We start from the raw sequence: 14,788 nt of genomic DNA, 5'->3' as shown, positions 1-14,788 counted from the left end.
TGTGCGAGGGCTTTCTCTAGTTGCGGTGAGCGGGGGCCACTCTTCATCGCGGTGCGCAGGCCTCTCACTGTCGCGGCCTCTCGTTGCGGAGCACAGGCTCCAGACACGCAGGCTCAGTAGTTGTGGCTCACGGGCCCAGTTGCTCCGCGGCATGTGGTATACTTCCCAGACCAGGGCTCGAACCCGTGTCCCCTGCATTAGCAGGCAGATTCTCAACCACTGCATCACCAGGGAAGCCCTATACCATTCTTTTAAATGGCTGCAGTGTAATCCACTGAAGGGATATGCTATTATTTATTTAACCATTATTTAAACTGTTTCTAACTGTTATCATAAAAACCATAGTCACGTTCATCTTTGTACATATAACTGCACACTTGCCTGATTCTTTTCTTTTTTTTCCAGTTAAGTTAGTGCTTTATTTCTTCATTCTCTGTAGAATACTGATTCTGTAACACTGAATACCGTCTGATATGTATCATCACAACAAAACTTTCACTTTATGAAAGATTAGCAAAAATACATCAGCAAGGATATAACTAGTGCATTTACTAAAACATATCATAATCATAAAACCAAATGATCACACACAATAATCTTCATATAGGACATACCATTGATATTGTTCCTGTTCAACAAATTTTGGATTTCATCCTTATTATGTTTCAATACTCTTATTGATTTATTTTAGGTTCAGCTAATAAAGAATTAACATTTCAGAAGTGTTAAGACTGATTAGTATCATTGCTAACATATATTAATCACCTGCCAAAGACACTAGCTCGCCTGATTTTTTTTAAATTGAAGTATAGTTGATTTAAATATTGTCTTAGTTTCAGGTGTACAGCACAGTGATTCAGTTTACAGGAAAAGGGTGCAAAAAGGGGTAGTGACGTGACAGCATTGGAGAAGAGGAAGGAAAATACCAGAGGAAATGACAGAGCAAAATGAATGAAAAATACCCACAACCAGACACATCCCTGTGAAAGATTATATCTTCAAGATTACAGAACAGATGCTAAACATTTCTATGGAAAAAATAGGACACTTAAAAAGGGGTAAAACAGTCTTATAACACATCTGAACCACTGAATGTTAGAAAGTAGTGGGGGTAATGCCTTCATGGTTCTGAGAAAAATTCATTTTTAACTTGGAATTGTATACCCAGACAAAAAAAATAATCAAATATAAGAATGTGGAAAGCAACCAATCTAATCCTTGCTCATTGAGGAGGTCATAGACTATCTGGGAAGAAAGACAGATAAACATGGTATGCATAAGATAAGCAAAGTGCAGAGAGGTCTCACAGGCTGTTACCAGTACGGATGAGGGGCACCCAACCTAGACTGGGGGAGGGAAGAGAAGACTTCCTGAAAGAGATGATCTCGAGTTGAGCCTTAAACCATGAGGAAACAACTTAGTAAATCACTTCAATAAATTTCCTTGACTTAGATACGACTGTTAAGAGAAATTTTATCCATATTCAAATTTGACTTCCACATAGCTTATAAACTGGTCATGACTAAGGGCATAAGCATTAAAAAATTCATGACTTTGCTTACTAATTCCATCACATATGCAGAGAACCTGATATGCAAGATTTGCAGCTCAGTTCTCCTCACGACTAACCCATTGGAAGCTGGGCACACCGATCTTTCCTTTTTTTAAAAATTAAATTTATTTATTTATTTATTTTTGGCTGCATTGGGTCTTCGTTGTTGCGCGCGGGTTTTCTCTGGTTGCGTCGAGTGGGGGCTACTCTATGTTGTGGTGCGGGGGCTTCTCATTGCAGTGGCTTCTCTTGTTGCGGAGCACAGGCTCTAGGTGCGAGGGCTTCAGTAGTTGCAGCACGTGGGCTCTGTAGTTGTGGCTCGTGGTCTCTAGAACACAGGCTCAGTCGTTGTGGTGCACGGGTTTAGTTGTTCCGCAGCACGTGGGATCTTCCCGGACCAGAGCTTGAACCCACGTCCCCTGCATTGGCAGGCAGATTCTTAACCACTGCACCAACAGGGAAATCCAACCTTTCCTTTTGACTTGAACAAACTGTTGAAACCATCACTTTATTCTTTCATTCTCTACCTATGTCAAATAAACTCATTTTTTAAATGTTTAGATCAAACTTTTCAAATTCCTTACTGGCATGTGATTAGGCCCTATTAATTTCTGGGTGGTTATCATTTATTTGTTTTTTTGTTTAACACCTAGGGCAGGCTGCATTCTGGTGTCTGGGAACAATTCATGCTATAGTGGGGCTAAGAAATTTAAAGAATGAAAGGATAGGGACTTCCCTGGTGGCACAGTGGTTAAGAATCCGCCTGCTAGTGCAGGGGACACGGGTTCGAGCCCTGGTCCGTGAAGATCCCACATGTTGCAGAGCAACTAAGCCCGTGTGCCACAAGTACTGAGCCTGAGCTCTAGAGCCCACGAGCCACAGCTACTGAAGCCCGCGCACCTAGAGCCCGTGCTCTGCAACAAGAGAAGCCACCGCAGTGAGAAGTCCGCGCACCGCAACAAAGAGTAGCCCACGTGCAGCAATGAAGACCCAACGCAGCCAAAATAAATAAATAAATAAATTTTAAAAATCAAATTCATTAAAAGAAAATACATGTAGCATAAAATTTATAAAACCAAAAAAACCACAAAATAAAGCCCAGTCTGCGGATCCCAAAGATCCCCTCTCACTCCCACTGAATGTGGTGTGAGTTAAGTCAAGGACCATTTTCTTCCCTTTTTCAGGATGGCCCCTCATTCAGAGACAGAGTCAAAGCTCAGGCACTATCCTGGGTTGAATAGCGTCCCCCCCAAATTCATGTCCACCTGGAATCTGAGTGTGATCTTATTTGGAAATAAGGTCTTTGTAGATGCATACAAGTTACAACAAGGACATACTGGATTAGGTTGGGGCCTAAATCCAATATGACTGATGTCCTTTTAGGAAGAGGGGGATTTGGACACAGACACAGATGAAAGAAGGCCATGTGAAGATAGAGCCAGATGTTGGAGTTATGCTGCCACAAGCCAAGGAATGTCGAGGCTTACCAGCAACCACCAGAATCTAATGGAGAGGCATGGAACACATTTTCCCTTTGGGCCCGTAGAAGGAACCAACCCTCTGTACATCTTGATTTCAGACTTCTGGCCTCCAGAACTGTGAGAGAATAAATTTCTTTTGTTTTAAGACACTCAGTTTATGGTAATTTGTTACAACAGCGCTAGGAAACTGACACAGGCATCAACCTCTTCCTACACCCTATCAGCAGCAGGTGGGTATCCCTCCCTTAGTCTGGCCTGCATCCTCATCCAGTAGGGAGAGAGGTCTGATTCTTAATTCCATTGCCTCCCATTCCTCTTCTTCAGCTTCCCTGACATTGACTCTGTACTGAAGAGACCAGAATCTGTTTCTCCAACAGCCTTTAAGCTTAGACCATCCTTATTAAAAGGAGCTTTGTTTTCAGACTTTAAACCAATGTTTAAGTAAAATGAATATGCCTCCCAGAAGCATAACAGGTATTTACATGTAAAATCTGATTGGCCAGAGAACTGTTGCTGGTTGAGTGGAAAGAGCAAAGGCAAGGAAGGCCTCTTATACATACTGAGACAATGAACATCTCAGTGGCAGTGGCAACTATAAATTTTCTGTATTTCATAAGCTCTATGACTCTTCCATGCACTGAGAAAGGGGAACTAGTGACTGATATCAACCAAATATGAAGAAAAAAAAGCAGAGGCAGTAATTTTAACATATAAAATAGAGTGCGACAAAAGGATAAATGTCTCATTGGGATACTTTGATCTTGATAAATGACACTGATATTTGGCAGTGCAGTCTTTGTTCTCTATTGTCTTAGAGACTGGGGATTAAATCCTATCATTGACTGACTACACAAACTATCCTCCTGGAGCCTCAGTATTTTTATCTGTAAAATGGAGATAATGCATACCTTCCTCCCATGGTGGTTGTAAGGATTATATATTTAGCTAGCTTATACAAAATGCCTAGGATTCAGTAAATGTTAGCTCTCATTCTCACTCCACTTACTTGCCAAAATCATCATTCCTTCTTCAAGCCCCCTGCCCTTACTGCCACCGCTTTTTTTCTCTGCATTTGATCATGCTTCCCATGTCATATAGAAATGAAAAGTTATTACGGATCTTCCTTGATTTACGATGGGGTTATGTCCCATTAAGCCCATCGTTAAATGGAAAATATTGTTAAGTTGAAAATGTGTTTAATACCCCTATCCTACTGAACATCATAGCTTAGCCTGGCCTACCTTAAATATGCTCAGAACACTTACATTTGCCTAGAGTTGGGCAAAATCATCTAACGCAAAGCCTATTTTAACAAAGTGTTCAATATCTCATGTAATTTATTGAACCCCGTACTGAAGAGTATTGGTTTCACCTTTTCTTTTTCCACCAGCTCTTTTCCTTCAATATATGAAAAGTTCCTATAATGAGTATCACCTCACACTGGTCAGAATGGCCATCATCTAAAAATCTACAAACAATAAATGCTGGAGAGGGTGTGGAGAAAAGGGAACCCTCTTGCACTGTTGGTGGGAATGTAAATTGATACAGCCACTATGGAGAACAGTATGGAGATTCCTTAAAAAACTAAAAAGAGAACTACCATATGATCCAGCAATCCCACTCCTGGGCATATACCTGGAGAAAACCATAATTCAAAAAGACACATGCACCACAATGTTCATTGCAGCTATTTACAATAGCCAGGACATGGAAGCAACCTTAATGTCCATCAACAGAGGAATGGATAAAGAAGATGTGGTAAATATATACAATGGAATATTATTCAGCCATAAAAAGGAACGAAATTGTGCCATTTGCAGAGATGTGGATGGACCTAGAGACTGTTACACAGAGTGAAGTAAGTCAGAAAGAGAAAAACAAATATCGTATATTAACGCTTATATGTGGAATCTAGAAAAATGGTATAGATGAACTTATTTGCAAAGTGGAAATAGAGACACAGATGTAGAGAACAAATGTATGGATACCAAGGGGGGAAGGGGGGTGGTATGGATTGGGAGATTGGGATTGATATATATACACTACTATGTATAAAATAGATAACTAATGAGAACTGACTGTATAGCACAGGGAACTCTCCTCAATGCTCTGTTGTGACCTATATGGGAAGGAAATCCATAAAAGAGGGGATATATGTATACATATAGCTGATTCACTTTGCTGTACAGCAGAAACTAACACAACACTGTAAAGCAAATATATTCCAATAAAAATATATATATGAAAAGTTCCTTCCCCTTATTAAACACAAACTAATAACAAAACTCTGAACCTCCCTTGACCATGGTAGCTACAATCCTATCTATCTTTCTCCTTCCTTTTTAGCCAAGTTTCTACTTTTTTTCATTTAAATTTTATTTACTTACCTTTTGAAAAGGCAGTATTTCATGGATCAGAATTCAGAAAGGTATACAGTACAAATTCTCCCTCCTACCTCTGATTCTCAAGCACAGTTTTCCTTCCCTGAGCAAACAGTTTCTTGTGGTCCTTTTACAGATAAGTCATGCATACACAAGAAAGTATGTATTTTTTCTTTTGTATAAAAATGTTAGCATATTATGGACACTCTCCTGATTCTTGCTTTTTTTTTTCACTTAAAAATATATTGATATCTTGGAGGTCTTTCCATTTCAATACCTAAACAATTTCCTCATTGATCAGGTCTTCTGAAAAGTAGATGCCAAGATGGGATTAGACCTGTAAGACACTTATTGGAGGAAATGCCTGTGAGGAAGAGAACGGGGGTGGGGTGGGGGGTGGGGGGTGGGGGGGTGGGGAGCTGAAGGAGCTGTCAGATCGTGAGGCTAATCTGCCCCTGTGAAGGAGAGAGGGAAGGAAGGAGGGTTGGGTAGGCAGTGACTCAGACTGCAACAGAGTTCAAAGGAAGTGCCAGACAGGCTTATGCCTGGGGAGTCCTTAAGCTCAACTCATCTGTCAGAGGAACTCCGCATCTTGCAGGAATGGACCTGCCTATGCAGCACTCCCAGCATAGTATCCTGCTACGGTCAGTCATAGGCTAGGAGCAACCGTTGGGGACTGTGGCCTCATTGCAAATGCAGTGGTAGATCCAGAGCTTAGCAACTGGGGCTTTCTTGCAAGGAGGAGATTTGAGAGGCATATTTCATAGCTTGTGAATTATTTTTAGGGCTGCATAATAATCCATTGGTGCATGTGCCATAATTTATTTATCCAGTCCTTTTCTAATGAACACTTTTGTTGTTTCCCAGTCCTTTCCTAGTAGAAACAATGCTCAATGAATAACCTTAAGTTGTATCATATTGCACACATGGGGAATTCCACAAACTGGGCTCCTGGGGAAGCAGACCTTGATATGGAGATTAACATGTAATCAGTTTATTACAGAATGTTGATGGGATCAATCTCGTGGAAGGAAAAGGAAGAAAGCAGGATGGGGGAGATTGAGAAGTTGGTCTGCAATGCATTCTCAGTGACGGCCTGAGTCAGCCCAACAGGGAGTTCTGAAGATAGGATCAGGGTTGTCCTGAAGTGGGGTGAGAGGTCTGGGCCTTTATATCCCTGCATTAATCAGTCATTGGATGTAGGGTGTTCCAGGAAAATGGTGAGGTGAGGTGAGATGAGGTGGCTCTTTAGACAAGGCAATTCCTGAAGAGGGCTGAGAGCTGAAGGCTGCGGCAGCACTCCCAGCAGCTTGGGGGAATAGTACATCCTTTAGTCCTGAAGGGGTGTGTATCAGAGCATCTGCCACAAGGAGTATAGTTGTAGGATACTGTTATGTAATTTTGATAGATATTGCCAAACCAAAATCTAATGTATGTATTGGTACATATTTTGTGAATATATACTTCCACTGGCAATGCAGGAGAATGTCTGTTTCCCCCATCCTTGGTAACAACGGTGTGGTCAAACTCTTTTTTTTTTTTTTAAAGATTTAATTCTATTTATTTTTGGCTGCATCGCTCTTCGTTGGGGTGCGCGGGCTTTCTCTAGTTGCGGCGAGCGGGGACTACTCTTCCTTGTGGTGCGCAGGCTTCTCACTGCGGTGGCTTCTCTTGTTGCAGAGCACGGGCTCTAGGTGCGCAGGCTTCATAGTTGTGACATGCATGCTCAGTAGTCGTGGCACACATGCTTAGTTGCTCCGCGGCATGTGGTATCTTCCTGGACCAGGGATTGAACCCGCGTCCCCTGCATTGACGGGCGGATTGTTAACCACTGTGCCACCAGGGAAGTCCAGAAGTATTTTTTTTGAATACACAATATTGATTACTTCTTGGCTCAAAAGTCTTCAACGGCTTTTTATTGCCTATAGAATGAGGAAATCTAAAGCTTCTGCTTGACATATATAGGTCTTCATATTCTGACCTCTGCTTATCTCTCCAGTCTCTTCTTAGCCATCATCTTTTCCTGTCTTAATCTGTAATGTTCAAGCTATTTGCATTTGTCAGAATATATCAGGTTCTGTCAATGATATATACACATGCCATTCTGCCAGAAAGAATTCTTTGCTACTTCCCCACTTGTCCTTCAAATAAGACTATTTAAATTTTGGCTGAAAACTACCCCCTTAATGATGCCTACCCTGACTTCTGGAAGTCCTCCTATTCTACTATTGCTCTTTGTACCCACATAGTTTTTAATTTGTTTGCATGTTTATTTTTTCAATACATTTTAGTCCCTGATGGAAAAGACCAATTTTCATCTGGTATCTCCAGCACTTATCATAGTGCTTGGAAATAACAGAAACTCAGATACTTCATGATTTACTTCAAGATCTGAGGAAGTTTCCCAGGAAACATTGTTGTAGTAAGTAAACAATTCCCCCCACCCCACCCCCACGCCTCTCTCTAGTTTTCCAGGTTTCTTCCAAAACCTAGCAGGCGGGTCACTACTATTAACTTTCCTTACCACTTCAGGTAGAATTGACTATTTCCTGCTCTATGCTCCCACTGAATGTGGTGTGTAAGTCCCATCCTAGCACCAACCATGTTTAAGATTGCATCCCAAACATTTGCTATGTTTTATGCATGCAATAATGAATCAACGTTCACCTTGATAAAGGAGACTTTCTTAAACATTCTAGGACAACGACACCATTATGCATAAACCGTAAAAATCCCTTTACAATCCAACCCAAATGATTGTTTTCAAAACGCTGCGTTCCGCAGGCACCTTAATTGTCCTTAGACGGATGGCCAAAAGCTTGGCTGTGGGAATCACATATGGTAAGAGGAGACCATCACTAGAGCGCCAAGAAAAGGGTGATTGGCTGACTAGGGCGCAGAAGTTACATGTTCTCTGGCCGATGCTAGAAGTAGGAAACCGCTGAATGTTCAGCTTTTGAAATACGGTTTTTGCATCGTAAAGAAAAAAGATTATCCTATCAGGAAGAACCTAGCACATCCAATTACCAATCAAGAGTCGGAAAGAAGCCAAAGCCTGGGGATACCCACGCACCAACGAGGACGTCATTCTCTCTTCTCCGCCAATGAGCGGCTGGATGGGGGCGGGGTAAGAGGCGGGACAATTGCTACAAAAAAACAAACAACAATCTTCAGTACAACTGCCCTAACCACAGTCCTTCCCTCGTAAACCACTGGAGCAAGCTCCTGGGCAAGGCACTTGTTAAACACTTTCCACTCTCCTTCTCGCACGGGGGCAATTATAATAGAGTACCTTCCTTGCACCAGAACAAGCGCCTTCTTTCCACCAGCTCCCACAAACTCGCAGAAAGCACACCACAACTTTGCACTTTCTACCTTAACAAGAACTGGTGGTAGTCCAACGCTACCTGAGGGGGGGCGGTCTCAGTGCGCAGGCGTGCACGCCTTGTGAAGGTGGGGCTGTAGTGGCCCACGGCAGCCTGGGAGTTGTATTTCCTTCAGCCGCGAAACTCAAGCCATTCTTGAGGCCCGAGGAACTACATTTCCCAGGAGTCTCCGCGATCTCGGGGCGGGCGGGCTGGTTCGTTAATGAGCTCGAGGAAGCCGCGGCGCGGCCCACCAGGTTCCAAAACAAGGAAATGAAGGGGGGAGGCGGGACTGGGGGTTCCTGCGGGAGCTGCCGCCGCCGCTGCCGCGGAGGAGGAGGAGGAGGTGGAGGAGGTGGTTGCCGCGGCCGCCGAGGAGTCCCTTGCTGAAGGCGGATTGCAGGGCGGCGGGCGGCGCGCGCGCGCGCCCGAGAGGTGGCCCGAGAAGTGGAGCGGCGGTCGCGGGGGGAGGAGGAGGAGGGACTGAGCGGCGGCGGCCCCCGCGTTCCGGTGCCTCTATGGGGAAAGCAGACAATGGATTATGATTTCAAGGCGAAGCTGGCGGCGGAGCGGGAGCGGGTGGAGGATTTGTTTGAGTACGAAGGGTGCAAAGTGGGACGCGGCACCTACGGGCACGTCTACAAGGCGAGGCGAAAAGATGGGTAAGAGCAGGGGCGGGGGGGAGTAGGCTTGCTCGGGTCCTAGCTCTGCCCGCGACCGCGCGGGATGGGTGGGTCGGAGCCGGGTCGGGCCGTGCCCGGGGGGCGAGGCGGAGGTGGTCGCGGGGCCGCGTCCCGGGGCAGACTCTGAGGGACGTGGGTTCTGCTCGCCCCCCGCGCGGCCCCGTCGCACCCCTTGAACTCCCGCGGCGCAGCCCGGTCGGGGGGCGTAGGTCCGGTCCTGCGGGGCGCCCTCTGCGTGCATGGAGCTGGCGGCGGGACTCGAGTTGGGACCTCGGTGGGAGGTGGAGTTTGTGGGTGTCTGGTCTCCAGGGGAGACGCGGAGGGCTGGGAGAGTTCTGCCGAGGAGTTGCCGCTCCGGCCTTGGGCTGGTGACGGTCGTGGTGGAACTTCCAATCGGCTGAGCGCCTCCCGGGGGCGGCGGTTTGAAACCTAGCCGAGGAGTCCGTCGGCCGGCCGTGCGTCTGGGTCCTCGCCAGCCTCACGGATCTGAGCTGTTGGGCACCTTCGCCCTTGGGGCCAGCCAACCCGATGGCCCCTCCGCGCAGTCTCTCAGTCCCAGTCGTATACCCGGCCACTTCTCCACGCCGCTTCGCCTGCCTCCGATTTCGATTTCTCACGTTCTCAGTTCCGCACCTTCCCTCGAATGTAGGACCTTCTGAGAGATTAACCGCGTTTTGCTCGCAGAACTTCAGAGTTTGCCCTGGTAGCTCCTTTCCCCGCACCTTGGGTATTCTTAGGTCCTCCCCTCCATCCTCTGCCAAATGACTGCGTGCTGAGGTTTATGGGGCACCTAGATTATCCAGAACGGAATTCGAGTAACACAGTGGGTCTGAACCTTTGTCTTCCTGGGAGTTGAGGGAGAATTGTAGGAACCCCTTAGGAAGCCCTTACTGATTGTTCTCATAGGAGAAGGAGAGTTGGACGTTGTATTGAGAATGCCTATCCTTCGTACTGGAGGGCACACGGCTCGTACTCCAGGACAGGTGGAACCAGTTCTCTGCCTGCGAAGGATGGGTTAAAACCATTCGTCACCTCAGGGCCCATCCTGGCAGGAGTTCCCCTTCCCCAGCATTAGGGAGCCCGGGAACATCTGCGTATCCCGCTTAAACTTTAAAGACGATCAAACTATGTGGATGAGTTTTTAGCATCATAGCGAAACATTTCTGAATGAATTGAATATCAGCCACAGTGATATTAGTAAGACCTGAAGTGCTGCTTATCGTTCTGCACACTCTCTGGGTTGATTGATGAACTCTAGGACCAAAGTAGGTAGGGGGGTTTGTGTATGTGTGCGCGCGCGCGTGCGCGCGCATGGTGAAAACTACAAGGTACTTTACAAGTGTAAAGGATTATTATTATTACAAATAATTTTTTCTCTTGTTGTAAGTGAACGGACCCCATAGTACTCAGTTGTTTGTAAACTTTTCTCGTAATTCCTTAGTTAATTGCCAGGTGTCCTTGGATGAGTGTCTTGGAATGTGAAGTACTGTAATTAACTTGTGTTTTGTCTTTGGAATATCCACTTTACTTGTTATATTGGTGTTCCTGTGGGAATCTTATCAGATATATTTGGAGAAAGCACATCTAGCTTTCCTATTTCGGCACTGGCATTACAAAACAAATCAGAGGCGGTGTTTTTCATACTCCTCATGCTAACTTTGTAATATATTTGGACTGGAATTTTAAAAATGTATTTTAATTTTGTTTCTAAAAAAAGTTTTTTTTTGTTTTTTTTTTAGCAAGCAGCTTTTAGGAAAAGCTAAATTCTGCTTCTGAATTGTATTTGGATAGCACGGGCTACAACAAAGAACAGATAATTTAATTCCCGCTTATATTTGTTCTTTGAATATTTTCCTCTCTAATAAAATTCTTGATTTGCATACACTTCCTTCTTGAGTGAAATTTGTTTAATTAGAATTAATAAAGCTTCTTTAGTAGAGTAAGATCAGTTTGTATATCTTCAAAATATATGCTTTTAAAAAAAACTTTCAGGATCTGAAAGCATTACTTTAAATCACTAAATTACATGTAAGAAAAATCAGTATAAAGTTTTTTTTTCTTGGACCAAGAGTCTAGTTGAGATTTAAGGCTTTATAGTAAACACCCACGTCTCTTGTGGGTTGGTAGCAGGATTAGTTTTGTGTTCATTGATACCGGTGATTTGAAAGAACAGAAAGTTTTTAGTAATGGTTCTAAACTGATACAGATTCGCATAGTAAAGGATTTTACACTCAGATCATAGTAAATTACAGTATAGCTCTTTCCAGAATTTATTTTGGTTAACTCAGATGTATAATGCTATTTTAGGGAGCAAGAGAGAAATCACGTGAGTACCTTAAAGAGGAACTATTCTGGTGTATGTAATGTAGCATATAATCCCAAAATTGTTCAGGTCTCTAGAAGAAACACTGGAAGAAGTAATGTAACATAAAACATCATTAGAAAAGCCTCTGCTTATAGTTTAATACTAGAGTTCACAGAACCTTAGAATATTGTTTCCCTTGAAATATGACTTTAACTTAGGCTGTATTAATTATGCTACATAAATTTATAATGGACTGGAAATGCAAGATTTACATCTGGGTTTTTCACCTTTAATAGCAATGTTATTTGTTCCATCTTTTTGTTTTGAAGGAAGGGGGTCTTTTGACCCAGCTATCCTTTTTTTTTAAATAAAAAATCAGGCTTAGAAGTTATTCTTGAAGAGAAACCAGTTTAGAATATTTCTAGACTTTTTATGAGCAAGAATTTGTAATACAGTTTTCAACATTAGGAAAAAGTCACATAACAGTATGGTTACAAATCTCAAGACCATATTTATCAAGTTTGAAACACTTCTTGTTTTGATTGATAAAGGAATATTGTTAAAAAGTTCTTTTGTGAATAAGAGGTTCAGGCAAACATGATTCCATAGACTAGTGTTATGTCTGAAAACTGTTGTACCCAACAATACTACCATTCAACTTTGCAGACATTCATTTAGTCTTTTGAACCACTCCAATAAAAGAATGCTGCTTTTTGGAGTTATTTTGAAATATAGTAATTGAAAGTGAAATGGCTGACAGAGTTACCTTACTGAGTTTCAGTTTTGCCTTAGGGTTTCAGATGAGAAGTAGTTGGTAACTACATGTTTTAATGTCTGTCATGAATCCTTCACAATAAGTGTAGTATGTTTTTAACGGGTTTTTCACATTTTGTTCGTAGTTAAAATAGATAATTGTATTTGCATTTTTTTGGAGACCTCCCAAAGATTAAAGATGTATCACTGTGATCATAGTATTTTAGAGCTTTCAAGAGTTTCATATCATCTAGTCTAATTTCTTCTTTTTACAAATTAGAAAACCAGAGCTTTTAGAGGTTGTCATGCCCATAGTCTTGGCAAAGACAAGCCTGTAATCCAGATCTCTTGACTCTTGAGCTCTTGTATTTCCTAATGTGTTTTCCCTCCTAATACCTTGGGAGAAAAAACAAAAAAGACCACATTGCTTCCACTTTTGACAATCTTATTGTATAAACTTCTTCCATGCAAAGGGTACTATATCTGTACTGAAAAATATGGAAAAGGGAAAGTATCACATATCAGGGGCATTTTAAAAACATAGGAGTTCAGGCCTGGAGATTCTACCACATGCAGTTGCTTCTCTTTATCTGGTTTCTCTTCATCTTCAGTCTCATTACTTTTGGCCATCATCTCTGATTTGCATAATAGCCGAATTGGTCTCTGCCATTAGTCTTCCCTCACTGTAGTCCAAGATCCAAGTTGCTGCCAGTGTTAACAAAATAAAATCAATCATGTCATATCTCTTCTTGTAAAGCTGTATATTCTCTGTGGCTCATACGGTTACATCAGATCTTAATTCCCTAGTTTGGCGTGTAAAGCCATTTGCATTTGGATCTTAAAGTCTTTAGTCTTTACAGCCTTTACGCCTGCCACCACCTCCCTCCTTTTTTCCCAGTGTGTTCAAGCCATATGCTTCTGTAGCATTCAACTGCTCATTTTTTCCCTAGGATTTGCTAAGTCCTTTTCATGTCTCATTTTCTTTTTCTGCACTCAAACCAGAATGGTGTTGCTCTGCCATTCCTTTCTTCCTTCCCCCTCCCACAAACCTGGGAAAGTCCTGCTCCCACTTCAATACCCAATTCAAATAGCTTTTCTTCTAGAAGTCTTCCCTTAGTTACCCAGTGTACTCATTATCTGTGCTTCTGCCCCTCTTGTTCTTATGTGTATAATATCACTGTGATACTAGTCTGCTCCATAAACTATTAACTACAAATGGATCATCATCATCCTGTTTCCAGCAACTTGTACAGGGTTGGGTATGTAAGCACACTCAAAAATTGTATTGAATTAAAAAAAAATGCCCTAAATTGGAAAACATATGTATATTTGTTCTGGTAAACATACTTAACTGGTGTTTTCAGTAATTGTTTTGAAAGCCTGAAATATGGGGATGCTACATGAGATAAGCAGTTCAATGTAAATATTTATGTAACATTAACTAGGTCTAGTGTAATTTTTTCTGTAAGAAATAATGTGCTGCTTTTCAAGACAGTTGATACATTTCTTGTAATAGTTTGATAAATAACATGGGTAATTTTTTGAATTATTAAGCACTTTTTTTCTTCTTAGGCCAGTTCTTCTAAAATTGCTAGACTGTAGTAATCTGTCTTCTGTGCTTTACTAGCGATGTTATAGAGATGCTTAGAAAACGTCAGCGTTCAAACATATTTTAGGAAATTTTCTGGTATTATGGATTCATGTTAAAAAAACCTAAATACTTTTATCAGTTAGTAAATCAAGTGGACATCAGCTTGTTTAATTGGTTCTTTATGCACTGCAAGCCTTCAGAACTTTGTTTTTGGAGCCCAGGGGAATGTTCTTTTCAATGAAATCTGATTGTCTAGAGCACTGGCTGACAAACTTTTTCTGTAAAGAGGCAGAAACGAAATATTTCAGGTTTTGTGGGCCATACCTACCATTTATGTCACAATTACTTGAATCTGTCATAGTAGTGCCAAAGTATCCACAGACAATGTATAAATGAATACAAATTAGAATGTGTTCCAGGAGGAAAAAAAAAAAAAGGTGGTGGGCTGTATTTGGTTCACAGGCTTTAGTTTGCCAGCCCTTAGTCTAGTGTAGTGATGTCCAGTAGGACTTTCTGCAATGATGAAAATGCATCTGTGCTGTCCAGTATGGCAGCCACTAGCCACGTGTGGCTCAAGAAATGCAGTTAGTGTGACCGAGAAACTGGCTAGTAGCTGTGATATTGGACTTCTCAGGTTTAGAGTTTTTTGGAACAAGCGGCTTAGCAACGCAATTCGT

At 42.4% G+C, this 14,788-nt stretch overlaps 1 protein-coding gene across 6 annotated transcripts in view; it reads left to right on the top strand.

Annotated features, from left to right (window-relative positions):
* The first annotated feature begins 9,183 nt into the window (after positions 1–9,183).
* Positions 9,184–14,788, top strand: part of CDK19 (cyclin dependent kinase 19) — a 179,716-nt gene continuing 174,111 nt past the window's right edge. For 3 of the 6 annotated variants that reach the window (XM_073789508.1, XM_073789506.1, XM_019929576.3), the window contains exon 1: positions 9,308–9,441. Coding sequence is in view for 4 of the 6 variants with exons in the window: in XM_073789506.1 (XP_073645607.1) it covers positions 9,321–9,441 (121 nt within the window). In the remaining 2 variants the exon portion in view is untranslated. Of the gene's footprint in view, positions 9,442–14,788 lie in introns of all 6 variants that reach the window. The other 3 variants (XM_019929577.3, XM_019929578.2, XM_073789505.1) reach the window with 3 other exon arrangements.

The sequence above is a fragment of the Tursiops truncatus genome, chromosome 12 (genome assembly GCF_011762595.2).
Source record: "Tursiops truncatus isolate mTurTru1 chromosome 12, mTurTru1.mat.Y, whole genome shotgun sequence".
NCBI classification, from domain to species: domain Eukaryota; kingdom Metazoa; phylum Chordata; class Mammalia; order Artiodactyla; family Delphinidae; genus Tursiops; species Tursiops truncatus.
Note: the sequence above shows the minus strand (reverse complement) of the source record. Positions and strands in the feature narration are given on the sequence as shown.